Source organism: Puma concolor, chromosome D2 (assembly GCF_028749965.1).
Source record: "Puma concolor isolate L17-30 chromosome D2, mPumCon1.1.hap2, whole genome shotgun sequence".
NCBI classification, from domain to species: domain Eukaryota; kingdom Metazoa; phylum Chordata; class Mammalia; order Carnivora; family Felidae; genus Puma; species Puma concolor.
In genome coordinates this window covers 59,427,694-59,450,588 of record NC_141677.1, presented here as the reverse complement: position 1 = coordinate 59,450,588, position 22,895 = coordinate 59,427,694, and the positions used below count along the sequence as shown (strand labels likewise).

The 22,895-nt window shown below is 40.7% G+C and overlaps 1 protein-coding gene and 1 long non-coding RNA gene across 2 annotated transcripts in view; one reads left to right on the top strand and one right to left on the bottom strand.

The window, feature by feature from the left end:
• ENTPD7 (ectonucleoside triphosphate diphosphohydrolase 7) overlaps positions 1 to 6,210 on the bottom strand; it is a 51,863-nt gene extending 45,653 nt beyond the window's left edge. The window contains exons 1-3 of the mRNA XM_086680619.1: positions 6,072 to 6,210; positions 5,712 to 5,814; positions 4,409 to 4,591 (exon numbers count right to left, since the gene is read on the bottom strand). Coding sequence (XP_086536745.1) covers positions 4,409 to 4,591; positions 5,712 to 5,719 — 191 coding nt within the window. The 5' untranslated portion in view covers positions 5,720 to 5,814; positions 6,072 to 6,210. The remainder of the gene's footprint in view (positions 1 to 4,408; positions 4,592 to 5,711; positions 5,815 to 6,071) is intronic.
• Positions 6,211 to 6,276: 66 nt separating this feature from the next.
• Positions 6,277 to 14,886, top strand: LOC147576113 (uncharacterized). Its single transcript, XR_015241784.1, has 2 exons — positions 6,277 to 6,820; positions 13,482 to 14,886. It is a non-coding gene; the product is annotated as an uncharacterized LOC147576113 (long non-coding RNA).
• Positions 14,887 to 22,895: the final 8,009 nt, after the last annotated feature.

Below are 22,895 nucleotides of genomic sequence, written 5' to 3'. Positions count from 1 at the left end.
TAACAGTAAGTTAGACTTGATAGAAGAAAATACTAATGAACTGGAAGGCACAGCAATATAAAATATCCAGAAAGAAACACAGAGAGAAAAAAGACTAAAAAAAAATAAATAAATGAGCTGTGAAAAAGCTTCACATGGTTCAATATATATGTGATTGGAGACACCAAAGGAAAAGTGGAAGAGGAAAGGAAAAAATATTTGAAGAAATAATGGTCAAAATTCTTCTGATTTTGATTAAAAAACATAAATCCATAGATCCAATTATGAGCACATCATAAGCAAAAGAACCATAAAGAAAACTACATCAAGGTATATTACAGTCAAATTGTTTGAAACCAGTGATAAAATCTAAAAAGCAGCCTGAGGAAAGTCACTTGATGTACAGAGAACAAGATTTAAAAATTATAGCAGACTTCTCCTCAGAAAGAATCTAAGTCAGAAGACAGTGTAACATTGTTTTTAAAGTAATGAAAGGGAAAAAAAAGATCAACCTAGAGTTCCATACCCAATGAATTTCTTTTAAGTTTATTTATTTATTTTGAGAGAGACCGAGAAAGAGTGCACAAATGGGAGAGGGGCAGAGAGCAAGGGAGACAGCAGATCCAAAGCAGGCTCCATGCTGACAGCAGAGATTCTGATGCAGGGCTTGAACCCACAAACTGTGAGATCATGACCTGAGCTGAAGTCAGACACTTAACCAACTGAGCCACCCAGACACCCCCCAACAAATATTTTTAAAGAGAAAGCAAAATGACTTTTTTAGTCACAGAAGGTGAAATAATTCACCAACCACAAACTCATACTACCAGACTTGTTAAAGGAAATCTATTAGACAAAATGAATATCCCACCAGGTAGAAATATGAACTACACAGAAGAATGAAAAGGCCCAGAAATGGTAAATATACTAGCCATTTTTTTCTTATTTTTGAAATCTCTTTAAAAGACAACTGAATGTTTAAAGCAAAAAAATAACAATATATGGTGGAGTTCATAACATACATAGAAGGAAGATGCATGACAATAATAGCACAAAGGCCTAGGGGAAAAGGTAAAGAGGTACACGGGAAGAGGAATTATATTACTTGAAGATAGACTATGGTAAGTTAATGACGTATATTATAAACCATAAACCCTAAAGCAACCACTAAGATAAAAACAAAAATAAAAACAAAATCCCCAGAGTTATACCTACTAAGCCAACAAGAGATAAAATGGAATATTTAAAATGTACTCAATTTATCCTTTCTTAATAAAAGCCCTCGAGAAAGTTGGGATAGAAGGAACATACTTAAACCTCATAAAAGCCATTTATGAAAAGCCCACAGCTAATATCATCCTCAATGGGGAAAAACTGAGAGCTTTCCCCCTGAGATCAGGAACAAGACAGGGATGTCCACTCTCACTACTGTTGTTTAACATAGTGTTGGAAGTGCTAGCATCAGCAATCAGACAACAAAAGGAAATCAAAGGCATCAAAATTGGCAAAGATGAAGCCAAGCTTTCACTTTTTGCAGATGACGTGATAATATACATGGAGAACCCGATAGACTCCACCAAAAGTCTGCTAGAACTGATACATGAATTCAGCAAAGTCTCAGGATACAAAATCAATGTAAAGAAATCAGTTGCATTCTTATACACTAATAATGAAGCAACAGAAAGACAAATAAAGAAACTGATCCCATTCACAATTGCACGTAGAAGCATAAAATACCTAGGAATAAATCTAACCAAAGATGTAAAAGATCTGTATGCTGAAAACTATAGAAAGCTTATGAAGGAAATTGAAGAAGATATAAAGAAATGGAAAAACATTCTGTGCTCATGGGTTGGAAGAATAAATATTGTTAAAATGTCAATACTACCCAAAGCTATCTACACATTCAATGCAATCCCAATCAAAATTGCACCAGCATTCTTCTCGAAGCTAGAACAAGTGATCCTAAAATTCATATGGAACCACAAAAGGCCCCGAATAGCCAAAGTAGTATTGAAGAAGAAGACCAAAGCAGGAGGCATCACAATCCCAGACTTTAACCTCTACTACAAAGCTGTAATCATCAAGACAGCATGGTATTGGCACAAAAACAGACACATAGACCAATGGAATAGAATAGAAACCCCAGAACTAGACCAAAAAAGTATGGCCAACTAATCTCTGACAAAGCAGGAAAGAATATCCAATGGAAAAAAGACAGTCTCTTTAACAAATGGTGCTGGGAGAACTGGACAGCAACATGCAGAAGAATGAAACTAGACCACTTTCTTACACCATTCACAAAAATTAACTCAAAATGGATAAAGGACCTGAATGTGAGACAGGAAACCATCAAAACCCTAGAGGAGAAAGCAGGAAAAGACCTCTCTGACCTCAGCCGCAGCAATTTCTTACTTGACACATCCCCAAAGGCAAGGGAATTAAAAGCAAAAATGAACTATTGGGACCTCATGAAGATAAAAATCTTCTGCACAGCAAAGGAAACAATCAACAAAACTAAAAGGCAACCAACAGAATAGGAAAAGATATTTGCAAATGACATATCGGACAAAGGGCTAGTATCCAAAATCTATAAAGAGCTCACCAAAATCCACACCCGAAAAACAAATAACCCAGTGAAGAAATGGGCAGAAAACATGAATGGACACTTCTCTAAAGAAGACATCCAGATGGCCAACAGGCACATGAAAAGATGCTCAACATCGCTCCTCATCAGGGAAATACAAATCAAAACCACACTCAGATTATCACCTCACGCCAGTCAGAGTGGCCAAAATGAACAAATCAGGAGACTATAGATGCTGGAGACGATGTGGAGAAACGGGAACCCTCTTGCACTGTTGGTGGGAATGCAAACTGGTGCGGCCACTCTGGAAAACAGTGTGGAGGTTCCTCAAAAAATTGAAAATAGACCTACCCTATGACCCAGCAGTAGCACTGCTAGGAATTTACCCAAGGGATACAGGAGTATTGATGCATAGGGGCACTTGTGACCCAATGTTTATAGCAGCACTCTCAACAATAGCCAAATTGTGGAAAAAGCCTAAATGTCCATCAACTGATGAATGGATAAAGAAATTGTGGTTTATATACACAATGGAGTACTACGTGGCAATGAGAAAGAATGAAATGTGGCCCTTTGTAGCAACGTGGATGGAACTGGAGTGTGATGCTAAGTGAAATAAGCCATACAGAAAAAGACAGATACCATATGTTTTCACTCTTATGTGGATCCTGAGAAACTTAACAGAAACCCATGGGGGAGGGGAAGGAAAAAAAAATGAGGTTAGAATGGGAGAGAGCCAAAGCATAAGAAACTCTTAAAAACTGAGAACAAACTGAGGGTTGATGGGAGGATGGGAGGGTGGGAGGGAGGGAAGGGTAGGTGATGGGCATTGAAGAGGGCATCTTTTGGGATGAGCACTGGGTGTTGTATGGAAACCAATTTGACAATAAATTTCATATATTAAAAAAATAAATAAATAAATAAAATGTACTCAATTTAAAAGATGGGAGAGAAAGAGGGAGAGCAAAGAGCAAGATGTGACAAGCAGAAAACAAACAGCAAGGCAGATTTAAACCTAAGCATAATCAATAATCACATGAAATACAAATGGCCTAAACACTTCAAATAAAAGGCAGACATTCAGACTGGATAAAAAGCAGTTATTTATAAAAAGACTGGATAGATATAAAATATAAAGAAATAAAGGCTAAAACTATAAGGATGGAAAAACATCTATAATGCTAACACTACTCAAAAGAAAGCTGAAGTAATTATATTAGTACCAGACTAGTAGATTTCAGGCCAAAAAATATAATCAAGGATAAAAAGAGTCATTTAATAATGATAAAGGGTCAGTTCATCAAGAATACATAACAGTCCTAAACATTTATGCATCCATTAAGTCAGTCCACCAAAACAAGAATATAGAAAGACGCCTTTCATGGTTAAAATGCAACATCAGCATTCCTGAATCAAAAGTGAACCCTGCCAAAATGGAGCTTAAGATCTTCTTTTTTTTTTTTTTTTTTTTTTTAATTTTTTTTTTTTTTCAACGTTTATTTATTTTTGGGACAGAGAGAGACACAGCATGAACGGGGGAGGGGCAGAGAGAAAGGGAGACACAGAATCGGAAACAGGCTCCAGGCTCTGAGCCATCAGCCCAGAGCCCGACGCGGGGCTCGAACTCACGGACCGCGAGATCGTGACCTGGCTGAAGTCGGACGCTTAACCGACTGCGCCACCCAGGCGCCCCAAGATCTTCTTTATGTAATAAGTGGCATGCAATTTACTAATCAAAGTGCAGTATTCCCTCAAAAGGGTCAAAGGTAGTACTTTGTGAAATGTCAAAATATTTATGACTTCAATGCCAAGTCTGATCAAAGTGATCTAAGGTTGACTCACCTTTCATATTGCCTATCTCGTGGCAATGAAGCACCCCAATGTCGAAAGTCCATGATTAACATAAGTAAAAGGAGGCAGGATATGAAGAAGAGTCCTAGGAATGCCACCCTCTGGCGGGGAAATGGGTTCACTGTGGGCACAGTGAAGTACCAGGAGGCTGGGCAGAGGTAGGAAAAACTGATCCTGAAATGAGACAAACATTAGTAAGAAAAGTCTCTACATCTGAGTGCCAAAAAAAAAGGCTTTTAAACTGTATTAAAGCCCTTCCTGATAAAGGCAAAAATTTATGCCACCATCAGTCTATAGAAGTTCTTTTAGTCTCAAATTTTAGAAAAGGACTTATATGATTCATGGTGCTTCTACTATAAATCAGAAAAGCCTTATCTTCTCTTTTCCCAATGTCTGCACTTTTGGGTATAATTCAAAGAATTACAGTTCTCATGTTTATGAAAAGATCACTAGTCTCCCTGGTCAACCTCACAACATTGAAGAATCAGAGCAACTACAACATTCCCACCAAGAATGATGTCAAAAAACTGGATAATCTGTATATTTATTCAACTAATTAAAAAATATTTTAATAGGTAATATATGCACATGAAACAAGTTTAAAAGGATATATAGTGAAAAATGAGTCTTTTGCCTTAACCTAGCATTTCCTACTGAAAGGCAAGCACTGCTACCCTGTCTCTACGTATATTTCCAGGGGTATTCTATGTTTACACGAGCATAAATATATATCAGATATGACAATATGCATGTGTGTATCTCATTCCTCTGGTTTTACACCGTACCTACTGTTCTGCATCTTTGCCCACTTACTCTATTTGACAACTGTTCCATTTGGTACATGTAGATCCACATTAATCTTTTCTGGAAGTTCCAGAGTATCACACCATATGGATGTACATATTCAACTATGAATCTCACTTCCTATATTGATTCAAAAGGACCTCGGTCTACTTTCAAACAAACAAACAAAATCTTTGTTTAACCTCCTCAAAAAGCACACAGCCTCACTCAAATGGAAATCTGAAAGAACATTACATTTTAGCACTTTCCGGAGCTGAGCAAGCACTCAGTCTACCACCCTGGAGTTATGGGCTAGAAACTATGGTAGCATTTGCCTTAAAAAAAAAAAAAAAAAAAGTAACTTTGATCTTCTCCCCATCCATCCGAGGAAGCTGCAAAGTCCAGATGCAGCACTAGGGCAAACCTCACTTGTAAAAACCTCCCAGGGCCCCTCAACCTATCTGCCACCCCCAACTGAGCCCCTAGCTGAGGAGAAAATGTGCAGCCTTACCTAGCCATGGGATCCCTTCAGTGGTCTCAGTGCCTGTCACCTCCTTTTCTTTTTGCCCTGAGAAATGGGTCTCCTTGTCTCAGGCATCTCCTAAGTCTGCAGCCTGTTAAGAGTTCGTTGGGTTTCAGGCTTACCTCCAGCAGTGCCCACAGGACTAGACTTCCGAGGGAAGGCCAAGGCGCCCACCCGCCTACTCCAGATGCGTCCGCTCTTGTTCCTGGGGCCCAGCTGACTCTAAGCCGGCTCCCGGGGAGCCGGGCATTCTCGAGGAACCGGCGCTCCCCAGGTGGCAGGGATTGGAAGACCCACTCCCCCTCCCCGCCTCTCCCAGCCCCGCGGCCCTCCCGCGCTCTCACTCACGGGTCGAGAGTCCCGCAGTCTCCCCTGGCACCGTTCCGCTCGGTCCAGAGCGGTTCCCCAAGGCCTTTAGTCCAGCCGGAAAAAACCTTGGGCGGGCGGCGGCGCCACGTCCCCAAGGAAACCGCAGGGAGCCAATGACTGACAGGAGAACCGCGGAGAAGAGCCCACCCTCCACCCAGCCGGAGCAGCCTGCGAACATGCTCCGCCAACCCCACGTCCTTTCGCCAGAGTGGCCAATCCCCAAGAGCGTTCGGCCTCTAATCCCCGCCCCGGGATTTCGAGCGCGTCCAATCCGGAAGGGCGTCGTGCCGTAGCTCCGCCTCGATAGACCCGCGTTGGGCGCACAGGTGAGCTGTGTCGAGCGGTGGATGGATCCTCTGCGCCAGCTGCGCTCTCGGCGGTGGTGCTGTTTCTTAGCTGGTTGCTTTCTACGTTGCCGCTTCCAGAATTGTGCAGCTCCGGTGGGTGGATCTTGGAGTGGCCGCGAGAGAAGCGCATCCCTTTCCCACAACCAGTTGGAGGTATTGTGTCCACCAGCCCTGATCTCCGGAATCAAACCTTCACTATAGCCTCCTAGACTCGTGCCCTGGCCTCTTTGTCTTGTCCTGTTAGAGAAGCATAAACTGGAGACCACATCGTCTATACCGAAGCGCTTGTATCTATTCATTCAGCATTCATTGAATGTTTGTGTGCCATACATGAGCCGCTGTGCCCCTGCTCTCCCGGACCTTACAGTAATACATACAAAGGTAATGTTTCCTTAATGTTTTTCCTCCTTGCTTACACCAGCCGTTTCTCTCATTTCCAGGAGGGAGCCGTTTGTACAGGATAAAGTCCAAGTCCTTACAAATGTGGCTTATACGTGGCAGTCCACGACCCTCCCATGCAGCTTCTACTTTTCACCTCCCTTATTATAGCTCAGAAACGCACATCTATCTGTGGCTTCTGCTCTCTTAAGCTTTGCTCATTCGACCTCCTCCACCCTTCCATCCGCCTCGAATATCCTTCCCCCCAACTTAGCCAAGCCAACGCATACTCATCCCTTACTACTCTCAATTTAAGGGTCACCTCCCCTAAAAGTTTTACTTGACCTACAACTCCGTCATATATACCTATTGTTTCTCTTGCCATATTGAATTACAATTTATGTGTCTGTCTGTTCCAATAGAATATGCTTGAAGGCAGAGACTATGTGCTTCCACAGCAATGCTGGGCACTGCCTGGCACACAACACAGCTAATATATGACAAGTAAGTGAATGACTGGAAATAAATGAAGACCACCCAAATGAGATTAAAAAGAAAAAAAGAGGCTATTTATTCTACACCTGCTATAGAAGGCAGTTAACCACCATCATTCATGTCTGGCAGAGACCCAAAGGCTGTCAGGGGAATGGGAAAGCTTAAACTGAAGAAAAAAAAAAAAAGAAGAAAGAAAGGTTTCATGTATGCTCTGACTTGAGAGTGTTAGCATGGGGAAGTCGGTGGTGGGCTTACTAGGAGCAGGGCTTCTTATGTGATTGTGGAGAACATATTTGGCTTTCTCATATTTGGTCCTGAGTTAGAAGGTAGGGAAGAGAATTGAACAGTAGTGAGAACTCTGGGATGATTGCTGTAGAGGTTATAGGTCACAATTCTAATCGTCATATATGGTCTGACATTGTCCAGTTTGTATGTTCAGGCTCTCCCCACTATTGTTTTTTTACCTCCTTTACCCTGCCAGCCTGGATGGGCTTCCTAACGTGCCTTTCTCCCTTCAATTCTTGGTTCTCTTTTCTTTGTCTTTCAATCCCTACTCTGCTTCAGGTGTTATATTTTATCGGGGCCCCAGAAATCACATTGGGTAGAATAGTTTTATAAAGTTAGGATTAACTGCAGAATCATACAAATATCGGATATTTTTATTATGCCAGAGCCTGGTTCAGGTAGACATGGGGAAAAAATTAACAAATGTTTGGAATATATATTTTTTAATTCCTTTTTTTAAGTTTTACTTATTTAAGCAATCTCTACACCCAACATGGGGCTCAAACTCACGACCCTGAGATCGAGTCACATGCTCTTCTGAATAAGCCAGGCAGGTACCCTATATTTTTTTAATCAGTTTGCCTGCCAACTGTGTAGTATTGTCTAACCTATGTATATTTCAAACTCCAGTGGTCCACTAAACAGGTATTGTTGAGTGGAATGGAGTTCCTATTTATGTTATGTTTTAAACAGTAATTAATTCATGTGATTTATTAACTATATTAACTTAGAGCTTAAAGGTACATTGAAACATCTTATAACTTACATTTCATAACTACTGTTAGAAAACAGAAAGAAACCTACATTTTAATCCCAACATCTCATTATACTTTCTTTGCCCATTTCGTTTGGATAATACTTCCTTCAGTAAGTCCATATGCATTCAGTAATTTGTAGAGCATGATTCTTTACAAAAGCCCACAATGCTTATCTGATTAACAGCTCACAGGGCTGAGTTCTGAGGTTTCCAGTCAGGAGGCCAAAAAAAGTAGGTTGAGATCACTTCCCCATCTCATTTGCTGTAACTCTCAACATGTTGAAACCAATTACAGAAATCCGTATTTCAAAACAGGTCTTTAACTGCTTTTTAAAGACTTGTCTACAATTACATTTACAATTTTCTCAAGAAGTCCTTGACTTCTTGACCCAGCTGTGAGTAAAATCAGCCAAACCAGTCCCACGCTCAGTATCAGTTGTCTATATCACTTTATTTCTCCTTAGTTCTCCTTCATTCCATACTCCATCCTGCCCTAATCTCTAAAGGAGTTGAAGTATTGTGGTCTTCAATCTCCCTTCCAAGTTTACTCATCTTTCTTTGTGTGCTATGTAGACACCTCATTGTCCACGACCAAACTCATAGTCTCTCCACTCTTACTTTATCCACCCAAACCTCCTCCAGTCATATTCTAACTTTGATGAACTACTGTGTGATTCACCCAAGCAGAAATTTGCAAGTCATTTTAGGATTTCTTCCTTCTACTTCCTTTCTGCTGTAGGAGAGCAAAATTTGCCACCCCAAAATGTGTCTCTTTCACATGTGGATTATTTTATGCTGATTATTATTATTTTTTTTTCAACGTTTATTTATTTTTGGGACAGAGAGAGACAGAGCATGAACGGGGGAGGGGCAGAGAGAGAGAGGGAGACACAGAATCGGAAACAGGCTCCAGGCTCCGAGCCATCAGCCCAGAGCCTGACGCGGGGCTCGAACTCATCACGGACCGCGAAATCGTGACCTGGCTGAAGTCGGACGCTTAACCGACTGCGCCACCCAGGCGCCCCTATGCTGATTATTTTTAACAAACAGAAGACTCAGGAAGAACTTTTCAAAATTACCCCCCCCCCCCGCCCCCCTGCAAATGCTTAAAAGAATTTGGAGAGAGGACCTGCTCCAGGACAGGAGCTATCAGCATAAATAACTACAGTATAATATGAACCAGGTGTGGTAGAGAGGAACTTAGCAAAGTCTGTTTATTAGAATTCCTCTCTGTGTCCCATTTTTTCTGTGTGGCCCAGCAAACATTTGTTTACCAAACATTTACTCTTTTTCATCTTCCTGTGAATTGTCCTCCTTCCCTTTGACGTCCCAACTCAGAATGGCATAGAAGCCTCAATTGCCTGACTACCTGTGGGCCTCACAGTCTCATAGGATCCCTATATGTATGTAATTAAATTTGATTTTCTACTGTTAATCTGTCTCATGTCAATTTAATTCTTATATCAGCCAAAAGAATCTTGAAGGGCGTAGAAAAATTTTTCCTCCACAACACCTATTTCATCCAGTTAGTGACTAGTTGTTCTTAATTCAAATGCCCAAAATCCTCTGCAAAATCTTCTGATGAAGCATTCTAGCTGGTGGCCCTGCATCCTCATGCCTCTCCTTAGTGCCCCTTCATTCTGATATAGTGAAATATAATCATGCTAATTCCTATTTTAAAATCCTTGTGTTTCCCCATCCCAATGGGATACAGTTCAATTTCCTTGGCGTGGTGTAGCAGATTCTGCTAACTGCCTACCCAAAAAGCCAACAATCTCTCTTCCACATTATTAACAGAATCCCAATTTTATTCTTGTAACCGCACTGCTATGCTTGGCCATATGCTTGAAGAGTACTAAGCTCCAGCCCCAGCCAGAAGGAGTAAACCGTGAAGGGTCTAAGTCAATCATGGTGTTCCACTCCCTAACCAAATATTGAGCCTGGGCATATGATGCAATTCTAACCAAGGATACTGAAGGGAAGCCAGCTGTTGGGAGGAATGGGAGGAGGGAAAACATTTCTGGGAGAGGTTTTCCCCAACTTAAAAAGATTATAAAAAGTTGACATAATGAGAATGAGAAGAGAAAGCCCCTTTTCTACTCCCAGAAGAAATCTTTTTTTTTATATGAAATTTATTGTCAAATTGGTTTCCATACAACACCCAGTGCTCATTCCAACAGGTGCCCTCCTCAATACCCATCACCGACCCTCCCCTCCCCTCCCTCCCACCCCCCATCAACCCTCAGATTGTTCTCAGTTTTTTTAACATTTATTTATTTTTGAGACAGAGACAGCATGAATGGGGGAGGGGCAGAGAGAGAGGGAGACACAGAATCGGAAGCAGGCTCCAGGCTCTGAGCCATCAGCCCAGAGCCCCACACGGGGCTCGAACTCACGGACCGCGAGATGGTGACCTGAGCTGAAGTTGGACGCTCAACCGACTGAGCCACCCAGGCGCCCCATCAGTTTTTAAGAGTCTCTTATGGTTTGGCTCCCTCCCTCTCTCTCTTGTTTTTTTTATTCCTTCCCTCCCCCATGGTCTTATCCCCAGAAGAAATCTTAAGGATATGATGGCTGGAGCTTCTGTAGCCATCTTACAACCATAAGGGGGGGGGGGGGGGGGGGGGCGGGGCGGGAGTTGTGGGAAGCCTGGGAATAACAGAATAGAAACACAGAAAAATCCTGGGTGCTTGGTAACATCATTGACATCATTGCTAATTTAACCAACCCAGGAGCAGCCCTACCTATGGACTTATTATTTAAGATACTAAATTCATTCCTGCTCTTACTTTTTAAGTCAGTTGAATCAGGGAGTTCTGTCATCTGTACTCTACTAACTGATATATGTGGCTTCCACTACGTGATATGATCTAGCCCCCAACATCCTCTGAACTCCCCAGCAGGTATTCTCACCCACAGCCCTGACATATTTACAGTTCTCAGAATTATGCCTTCTCTTACCTTTGAGCCTCTGTATTTGCTCTTGCTTCTGAATAAATGACTTTCTTTCACTTCTTTACCAAATGAAGTCCTACTTCTTCTTCAAAACCCAGCCCACATGTCACCTGTGAGCTCCCCCAGTGAGCCTAGGGGTTTCTTTTTCTCTGCTCTTGTACCACTTTGCTCATGGATGTTTCTATCAGAGCAAGAATAATTGTTTTAAAAGCTGGCAGCTGTGTGAGTGGACCTGGTACCAATTGGCCTGGTAGGAAGACAGAGTAGCTAGGTTTTGGAGCTTAATGGGTATGTTTGGTTATGGAAAGTAGGATCCCCTGGGTTTAGCCTGGATGGGAGAGGTTTAGACCAAGAAGACTCTAGTTACTCTGCATATTAAAATACAGGATTTTGAGCATTCCCTCTAGAGACTAGGTTTGGTGAGCCCTAGTAAGAAAAAAGAAAAATACATGAAAAAAAAGGGGGACCTGTGCAAGGTGCCCATAGACAAGAATGAAGAGAATGGCCCGTGAGGGAGTTTCTGCATTATGTTTCTATAGCAGCATCACAAATTACCCCAAAACCTGGCAGCTTAAAACAACAATAAGCATGATTATCTCTCACAGTCTCCATGGATCAGGAATTCGGGAGCAGTTCCGCTCAGGGTCTCTCATGAGGTGGCAATAAAGATGTCAGTCGGGGTCATGTGAAGTCTTATCTAGGGCCAAGGGATATATTTCTAATATGGCATGCGTAGATGCCTGGCAAGAGGGGACTGGCTGTTGGTGGGAGGCCGCAGTTCCTCTCCACATGGACTCTCCCAGGGGTGTTTGAGTGTCCTCATGAAACAGCAGCTGGCAGCTCCCTTCTCCCAGAGCCAGCTGAAAAGAAGTGCCAGGTAAAAACTCCACCCCTTTTATTACCTAGCCTCAGAAGTCAAGCGTCTTCACTTCTGCTAATATTGTTTGTTAAGAGCCAGCCCACATTCGAGGGGAGGGCCATTAGGCTCCACCTTTTGAAGGCAAAACTATCAATTTTCAGACATATTTTTAAATCAGCGCAGTTCCCAAAGCGAGGTGGTCAGGGAAATTTCAGATAATATTGTTGACTTCTAGGGTTCAGCTCTGAGTTCCGTGCTATGTTATAATCCTCTCCATGACCCCATACTTTCAGCAAAAGTCTGAAGACACTATAGCCATGTGTTGGAGTACTTTGAGGGATGAAGGCATAGCAGTGCAAAAAGATAATAGCAACTGCAGGTTGTGAATTAACAAGGAGGATGATTGAAAAGTTGACAGAGGCAGGAAATCAATGGCACAGGTCATTGAGAAAAGTGAAAGGCTACTCTTCAGAGATGCCAGCCAGAGAGGTGGGGGGCAGTATGGCAAACTCGAAAATGCCCACAGTACTTGCGACGGAGGCATGGGTATTGATCCCCAACTCCTGGTATCCATTCCAGTTTGGATGTGGGCACCTTATCCAGGCCTAGCCCCTGTGCATTTGAGGATTCCGACTCCACCGCTGGCTCTAGGGGTGGGACATGCAAAATTATGCAAAATCCCATCCCTTGGCCACAGCCATTTTTGTCAGGAGTGGCCAGGTAGTTAAATTCCAGACAAAGAAATGTTTGCTGGGACAAATAAAAAAAATTATTGGCTTTCCTAAGAGAGTGTTTGAGGGAGCAATCCTCTCTCTGCCCCACCCCCTCCACTCCCTAGATTGTTGATGACATGATTAACTGAGTCAAACCAAACCTGAATTCCATTCTGTCTCTGGACATCCAGTTATATGAGCTAACAAATATCTTTTATTGTTTAAGTCAGTATGAAATGAGTATTATTTTTTCCATTTTTTTTTTGTATTTTGGATAATTTTCACAACTAAAACATAGAGAGGAAACTATATTAGATAACATTTTTCAACTACCAGGCTGGCAAAAATTAAAATGTCTGATAATACACTGTTAGCAAAGGGGTAAAAACCCTTCCATTCTTCCAGATCCTTAGGCCCAAAATCTTGGAGTTATCCTTAATCTGTGCCTTGCTCCTGTTGGCACTATAAAAATGTGTCCAGAATCTAGCCATCGCTAACTAACCTCATTGCCACACCCTGGTCCAAACTACTATTATTTCTTCCTGAAATATTGCGTTAGCCTCCTAACTAATCTTTCTGTATCTATCCTTGCCCCCACAGGCTACGCTGAATGCTGCAACTGGTGTGATCCTCTCTAGCATAAGCCAGGTCATGTCACTCCTCCAAACTCTCCAGTAGCTTCTCATCTCAGAGTAAAAGCCCTAGTCCTCATAACCTACAACACGCACACCTCTTAACTCTCAAACCTCATTTCTCACTGTTATTCCCTTCGCTTACTTTACTTTAGCCACATGGGCCTCCTTACTGTTTCGAGAACATGATAGGTCCTTTGTTCCTTTATGTTTTTTGTAATTTCTGTTCCCTTCTCCAGAGTTATTATAATCTGCTCTCCCTACCTAGTGCCTTGCTGTCTTCAGTCCTTATTGAAATATTTATTTCTCGGTGAGACTCACCCTAACTATTCTATTTAAAATGGTAACTGTCCTTCCCACCCACACTTCCTACATCACCATTTTACATACAGTATGTTTTACTTATTGGTTTACTGTCTGTCTCCTTACAACTTGAATATAATCTCCATCAGAACAGGAGTTTGGCTCTAAAAATGAATAAGGAAACTCTTTATGTACTGATATGAGAATATCTCAAAGAAATATCGTTAAATAAAAAACTGACAGCTAGTGAAATACCTCATAAAACATACAAAAACTAACTTGAAATAGATCATAGTCTTTAAGGGCTAAAACTGCAAAGCCTGTAAAGGAAAAAAAATAGGAAATCTTACTGACCTTGAGTTTAACAAAGATTTCATAGATTCAACAGTGAAAGCAAGATCCAAAAAAGTAACTTAAAAAATTGGTCTTCATTCAAACCAAGATCTGCTCTTCAAGAGACACTGCTAAGAGAATAAAAAGATGAGCCACACACTGGGAGAGAAAATATTTGCAAATCATATATCTGATAAAGGACTTGTATCTAGAACATAAAAAGAATCCTCAAAACTGAATAATAAGGAAACAAACAACCAAATTATAAACAGAAGATTTAGACACTTAACAAAAAAAAAAGATATACAAAAGATGGCAAATAAGCACACGAGATGTTCAACATCATTAGTCATGAGGGGCATGGAAATTAAAACTACAATGAGATACCACTACATACCCACTAGAACGGCTATAATCAAAAAGACAATAATTGCCAAGAATGTGGTACCATGTGCTACCATGTCATGAGGACCCTTAGCAGCTTTCTGGAGAGGCCCACGTGGAGGGGAACTGAGGCCTCCTGCCAACAGGCAGTATTCACTTGACAGTTGTGTGAGTGAGTCATCGTGGACATGGATCCTCCAGCCGCAGTCAAGCCTTCATGTAACTGCAGACCCTGCTGACATCCTGACTACAACTTCCTGAGATACTCCAAGTCCTAATCACTCATCTAAACTACTATCAAATTCCTCACCTACAGAAACTGATAATAAATGTGTATTGCTGTTTTAAGCCACTATGCTTTGTAGTACTTTGTCCCAGAGCAGTAGATAACTAACATACAACCACATAGGATTAAAAGAAATAATATATACATTAGCTGGCACACAGTAAGCCCTTCCTAAAAGTTCGCTGTTATCGTTGTTGTATAAGGCATGCATGGGTTTGTTCTCACCAGCAAATGCAGGTTTCTTGCAGAGGAGGACTTCACTTCATTCCTTTTTTTGCACTCTCTGCCTCTCATCCTTTTTAATCCCTCAGCACGGTGCTGGGCTTAAAGCAGCAGAAGCCCACTAAGTAACTCAAAGGGAAGGATTGAAATCCAAAGGTGAAACAGTTTTACCTTTGTTACTATAAGGATAACTTTCCACTACCTAAAATATTTGATTATCTCTTTTAGTGCAGTTAATGTAAATTCCTGGGCTTTTATATGTTAGTTTGTAATGAGTAAGCTGTAAAAGCAAGGAAGACTACTGGATGAAGGGGAAAGATTTGGTTAATTAAGAAGAGACAATGAAAAAACAAGGATTGGGTAAGGCAGAAGACCAGTTAAGAGGGTCAGCAATGTAGGATGCCTGGGTGGCTCAGTTGGTTAAACATCTGACTTGATCTTTGGCTCAGGTCATGAGTTTGCAGTTTGTGAGTTTGAGCCCCGCGTTGAGCTCTGTGCTGACAGTGCAGAGCCTGCTTAGGATCCTCTCTCTCTCTGCCCTGCCTCTGCTCGTGTGCTCTCTTTCTCTCTCAAAATAAATAAATAGACTTTAAAAAAATGGGGGTGGGTGGGCAGGGAGATGCCTGTAGTAAAAAAGAGTAAAAATGGGAATCACACCTGGAGGACAGCCAGGAAAATCACACTGATAAATCAGGACTTCAGTGTTCATGGGTTTGAGGCCGACATCAGCAGCCACAACTTGTTTGTTGATAATGATGGTGTTGTTTTTATTGTTGGTAATGTTGTTGCCTCCATAACTGTGGCTAGTTACTTTGAGAATATATCCCATATTTATGAAAGATTCAAAGCCACAGAGCAGTAAAAATACATCATATCTACTTAGATAAATACCCCAAGCTTCGTCCCTTGCTGACAGCTTATCTTCTTTGTATGTCATGGATAATAGACCATTACATTCTCTGATAATATTCAAGGAAAGTTTTGCAATTCTAGCCATTTTATTTAAGGAATTAAAGATTTTAAATCTACTGTTTATGGTACGAAGTGCATACAGTAATTGAGGACACACATGACATGGACCCAAAGTATGGATATTATTGTTAGGAGAAAAAAGAAGGCTTATTTGTGCAGTATCCCACATTTGGTGCTCTAGTCTAGCAACAGGTTAGGCAAACAAGCAAAGGGCATGGTCATCTTGGTTTCTTGCTTGGCAGCTAGGTGACATGTTGCCAGTGATTTCTGTGATGGCTAGATGGCAGTCAAAAAGTAAAATCAGGTAATTATAATGATAGTAATAGTAATCAACCTTTGCTGAGTTCCAACTATATGCTGATATTAGAGTAACAACTTTATTCTTTCTCTGATTGAAACCTCAAACAATCCAATAAAATACATGTGATTACCATTTTACAGAAGAGGTAACTGAAGTTTAGATCATGTCATGGAACTTCAGCTACCCTGTGCTGCTACCCTCCTGCTTCTCATTTTCTGACAATTGTGACCCAGGTAAAGTCAGGATGAGTCAGAGATAAGGCTCTTATTTCTAACTTAAAAAAAAAAATCATTTTAACTAACTCTATTTTGGTGGTTTATTACCTTGATCTAGAAAGGCAACAGACTGTGGTTAAGTTTTCAGACTAGTGTTTGAGACCTGGTTTCATCACTTACTAGCTGTGTGGCCTTGAAGAAGTCATATTCACTTAATTTCATTTTCTTATCCATAAAATAAGAATAATAACTCAACTTCCAGGGTTGCTGCCCTCAATCTTTCTTCACAGCAGCCACAGCGACCTTTTCAAAATCCAAAGTGGACCATGTTATCTCACTTCAACTTAAAATTCTGCAGTGAGATCCCATTTTTCTTAAGATATAAACTGATCCCCTTAACATGACTTTCAGAGCCTCTTATGGTCTGGCCCCTAATTAACCCCAGGCTCATCTCAAAACTATGCTTCCCCCTGCCCCAAGTCATTTGGCCTAATCCTCTAATTACAGGACTTAGGCAGTATGACGTTCTCCTTGTCCAGAAGGCTTTGCCTCCCTTACCCCTTTTGCTCCCCACCCGTCTGACTTTGCTTAATTAACTCTTCTCATCTTTAAGATCCTATTGCAAATGTGACCTTTTAATAAACCTTTACAAGTAGTAACAGGGGCTCTCTTTCCAGCCCTGGCTCCTGAACTCACTGTAGGGCTGTTGCTTCCAAGAGTGCTTCCCAGAATTAATGCCAAGATCAGGAAAGGGATGAGTTTTGCGAGCACCCTGTTGGGTGGTGTCCCTGGCTACAACTGCCAGGACACCTGGGAGAGTTAGGCCTTGGGCTGGAGGGAGCTAGTGAGGGTACTGGAACTTGCTGGATGAGTCATTGCCACCACCTAAGGGGAGACATAGCAGCTCAGGCCTAAGATCCACAAATGTCTCATTCATTTTTTATTCAAATAAGTGTTACCAAGTACTCACAGAGTTTGAAGTGCAATGCTATTCTGAAGATATAAAGAGGCGGGGGGGGGGGGGCAGGAAAGAAAGTTAAAAGATGCTCCTGCATCTATTGTGATATAGACATTAATGAAATAACTTTATAAACATATGCAAAATTACAACTATCTAAGTTCTACAAAGTAGAGGACCTGAGGCATGTGATGGGGGAACTGATCAGTCTGGGGCATCAGGAAAATAATGATTGAATTGGACTATGAAAACAATATCAGATTTTGATGAACAATTACCTACACAAAAAGTAAAATTTTACTGGAATATACCTCTTAGTAGATGGATGGGGCTTTTAGAACATTTTAGATTACATCATGGATCATTAGATGACTACTATTTTTTGGTAGAGTGAGATGGAGTCCATCACCAATTCTTTTCCTATTTTTTGTTATTATAGGTAAGTATCAAGAAACCTTTTTACATAAATAAGTGAATGCAAGCAAAACAAAACAAAACAAAAACCAGGTAAGTGAATGAATGGAATTTTGCCGAATCTTTGTCACAATTTTTCCATCTCCTTAAATTTTGTTAAAGGGTTAGGAACTATCTCATTTGCAAAAGGACATGTTACTCAATTGAGTAATCTCTTTCTCAGTCTCTGGAAATAACACCAAAGTCAAATGACTTATCAAGTGACTATTAATTGTTCTTGTTTCTCTGTCACTTAAAGCCATTCTGGTTTTGGAGCTAAAAACCCCAAAACATTGGTTGTGTTTCATAATTTTTCTTGTTGATTGCAAACAAAGACCTATATCAATTATTTAGGTCATGTTAAAGTCCCTTAAGAAGACATTATATATAGATGGGTAGAAATTAGAAAAATATTATATGTAGATTTCTAATTTCAAGATTTAAACAGTAAGTTTAAAATTATTTGACAGAATCAAAAGGACATATCACCATCTGAGAAGACTTTTTAAAAAATTTTTAATGTTTATTTTTGAGAGAGACAGAGAGTGAGCAGGGGAGGGGCAGAGAGAAGGAGAACACAGAATCTGAAGCAGGCTCCAGGCTCTAAACTGCCAGCACAGAGCCCGACATGGGGTGACTCGAACCCAAGAACTGTGAGATCATGACCTGAACCACCCAGGCACCCCTCTTTTTTGTTTTTTTAATGTTTATTTATTTTTTGAGAGAGAGAGAGAGAGACAGACAGAGTGTGAGTGGGGGAGGGGCAGACACACACACACACACACACACACACACACACACGCACACACAGTGTGAAGTAGGCTCCAGGCTCTGAGCTGTCAGCACATAGCCCGATGTAGGGTTTGAACTCACAGACCAGACTGTGAGATAATGACCTGAGCTGAAGTCAGATGCTTAATCAACTGAGCCACCCAGGTGCCCTAGGAGATGGTAATTCTATTAAATGAAACGGTTTCCTAAAGCTCGGGGCATTATATCTGAAATTATATTTGGGGTACATTTTGTCTTACCAGGTACATAAGTAGATGCTTTTATGAGTGCAGTTTTATCTACTGCATCATCTACTGGAAATAAACAGCCCTGGGGGCAGCAGGGCTTACAAAAAGGTGTAAAAATAATTACTTGAGGGCATTACTTACAGAATTTACATGTTTCTGTCACAGTAGGAAGGGCATGATAGAAATGCATAAATGAGGAGGAAAATGAGTGGCAGTTAAGGAGATTGGTGCCCAAAGAAGAGTAAATATGGATTTACTGTATCAAATAATACTTTTTTTCCTGTGTTGTTTCAACTCAATTTGAGTATGAATTAAACAGAAACTTCCTCCTAGACAAGAACCAGTGAAGCAAAGTAATTTTTCTGGATTTTTGCCTGTGAGCCACAGATGAGATTATGTTTTTCTTAGATCAAAATTAGTAATTTTCCTTGTTTTGGCTTTTTTTTTCTTTCACAAATAAGATCCCTTAGGAGAAGCTTTAAGAAAAAAGAATAGTGTGATTGCAGTAACTAGCCCCCCCTCCAAAGTAGATGTGCAAAGGGTTACAGTTTATTGCTTAAAGGCTGATGAAACCCAAGTTCCAAAAGAAAATACTCTTCAACGTATCCCAATTAGACCTTTTAGTTTGTTAAGAACACCTTTATTGAGATGTAACTTACATGCCATAAAATTCACCCAATACAGTGGGTTTTAGTATATTCACAGGATTGTGCAACCATCATGATATAAATTTAAAACATTTTCACTGACCAAAAAGAAAGTCTGTATCCATTAACAATCATTTCCCAGATCTTTCACTTTTGTCCAAGGTAGATTTTCTTCAACTTGATGTGAGGCAGGAAATCCAGGAGTTGTATAAGTGGTTTAGAGCTGCTGTTTGGAGTCAGGCATAAATATTTGAGAGGATAACAAGATACTAGTTTATTCAGCTCATCTGTTGGGTGCTAGCCGATCTTGTTTTTTTAAAGTTGAGGTGAAAGTCATGTAACAAAGTAACCATCTTTTTTTTTTAATGTATATTTTTGACAGAGAGCATGAGCAGGGGAGGGGGTAGGGGAGAGAGAGAGGGAGACACAGAATCTGAAGCAGGCTCCAGGCTCTGAGTTGTCAGCACAGAGCCCGATGAAGGGCTTGAACTCACAAACTGTGAGATCATGACCTGAGCCAAAGTCAGTCACTTAACTGACTGAGCCACCTAGGAGTGCAAGAAAGTAACCATCTTAAAGTGAACAATTCTGTGGCATTTAGTGCATTCACCACGTTATGCAACCAACACCTTTACCTACTTCCAAACCATTTCATCACCCCAAAAGGAAACCCTGTACCCATCAAGCAGCTTCTCCTGTCTCATCACCACTACCAATCCGTGTTCTGTCTCTGTGCAGCTACATACATATTCTGGATATTTCATATAAGTGGAATCACATTTGGCATCTTTCACTTAACATATTTTTGAGGTTGATTCACATTGTAGTAGTATATATAGATCACTACTTTCATTCCTTTTTACATCTGAATTATATTGTGTGTATATACACAATTTGTTTATTCATTCTATTGATGGACATTTAGACTGTTTCCACGTTTTGCCTATTGTGAAAAGTGCTGCTATGGAATAAGCATGTACACGTACTTGTTTAAGTACCTCTTTTCAATTGTTTCAGATATATCTAAGAGTGAAGTGGTGGGTCGTATGGTAACTCTGTTTAACTTTTTGAGGAACTGCTAAACTGTCTTCAAAAGTGACTGAACCATTTTACAGCAATGTGTAAAAGACTCCAATTTCTCCACATCCTTGTCAACACGTATTTTCTCCCATCCAAGTACTAACCAGGCCCAACCCTGCTTAGCTTCCGAGATCAGACGAGATCGGGCACGTTCAGGGTGGTATGGCCGTAGACTCAACACGTATTTTCTGTGTTTTTGATTATAGCCATCCTAGTGTGTGTGAAATGGTATAGCCAATACTCTATGTTGACAAAAGAAAATGTTTTTAGTACAAGCATGAATATTCAAGAAAAAACAAAAGATGAATTTACTTTGACATATTTCCTTTTACTTGAAGGCATGATGTCGATCTGTGAAAATTAAACAGGTACTTTCCCTATACTTCTAGAAGTTATGCAAAATGTAAAATTAAGACCAAAGTTGAGACATGAGTAAATGAAGAGCATCACTCAGCTTTCTTGCTTCTGACCAGAGAGGGAACACTGTACTATATTTATAGCATATCATTTCTTCCCAGCACACATTTTTATAAATCTTGAATATTCTTGTCCCAAGATAGATAAGACACAGAACTTGCCATGATGTGTCAACTGAGTGAAATAAGGCACTACCGCCTTTAACATTTAATTATGCTTTTTTTGCTTTATTCTAAAGAGAATCTCCCTCAGAAACAATGTATTCTTTGATAATACGTTGTGGTTAAATTAAAAACCCATTATGCCACTGTACGATATATATGTACCCCAAATATCCCACAAGGACCAAAATATCCATTCCTAAAGACATGTTTTGCCCTAATGGAAATATACTTAAGTCAGACAAACACATGAAATCTACAGTTGTACCTTGATTGAAGGGGGCCTTGCTGGCACCAGGACTACCTGGTGGCGTAGCTACCTGGAGGTTTGTACATACCAGGACAATGAACTATACCAAGACGAAGGACAGGTGAAGACACACTTTCCTTTTGTAAGGTGGGAGGACAGACTGAGAAACAGGAGGAAGGAAAGGAGAGCTGCCTCAACTGCTTTCTCAGAAAGATGAATGTTAGGAAAGATGCAGAAGACATGGAATAACAAATTGATTCCCTTGAAACTGTTCCCCACACACCCCCTGGAAATGTCTTCTTGTGTACATTCTCCAGTTTTAAACTGCTCAAACACATATCTTCTTATCCCTTCTCTACTCACTGACTGCCCCACCTCTGAATTCCTACAGCTTTCATGGTCTACTCTTCATAATTTAGGAATCTATTTCTCTTTAAGTAACTGTAAAGAAGTCAGTGTTATTTGCACGGGTGGCTGCTGGAATCCATCTCATTCTGTATTATACCTCATATGGTCATGTGGGATAGCAGTTCAGGGAAAGAGGGTATTATAAGCTGGAAGTAGTGGGACTTGTTTTGGACCTTCAAGAAGAATTTTGGTAAGAACAAAGGGTGAAATGCATTCTCGGGATGAACATGTATCAGGATATAAACCTGATACTGTAAACAAAGATTCAAACTAACAGCAACTGCTTAAACGAGTTCTCTCATGTACCAGAACGTGATTAGTCCAAAGGTATTACTGTTACTGCCCAAAAGGCAGCAGTTTTCTTCAACCGGTTGCTCTGCCCACCTAAGGTATAGGCCTTGTCTATGTGGCCAAAAATGGCTGACAACTTCTGGGTCTGTATTCTAAAGGACAAGAAGGGAGAACATGAAGAAAATACTCAGAGGACATAATCTTCCTTTTAAAGGCAGAACCCAGATGTCTCATGCCACTTACACTCACATCCCATGAACTAGGACTTAGTCACACAGCTAACACCAGCTGAAGGGGAAGCTGGGGGAAATATGGACTTCAGCTGGACTTATAGCCCCAAACTAAAACTTGAGGTTTCTATTATTAAAGAAAATAGATGAAACTTGATAGTGAGACAATGAATAGTCTCATTGGTAGAGGCAGAAAATAAAGACAGTAGAGAAGAGAGAATATGAAAAGCAATGGTCCTAGGAATGTAAGAAAAAATCCTACAATGTCTGACTGAGGAGCTGCAGGTATGGGAGCTATTGAGGGCTTCTAAGGAATATCTCCAATAAGGTTATTTCTCTGTTAGCTCCTTTTTTTTTGGGGGGGGGGAAGTTTAAGGGTTGGTGAGGTGTAGGGCAGCATGTGCAGATGTGTTGAAGGTGGGATGTCAGATAGTCAGGGTGGGTTAGGTGCT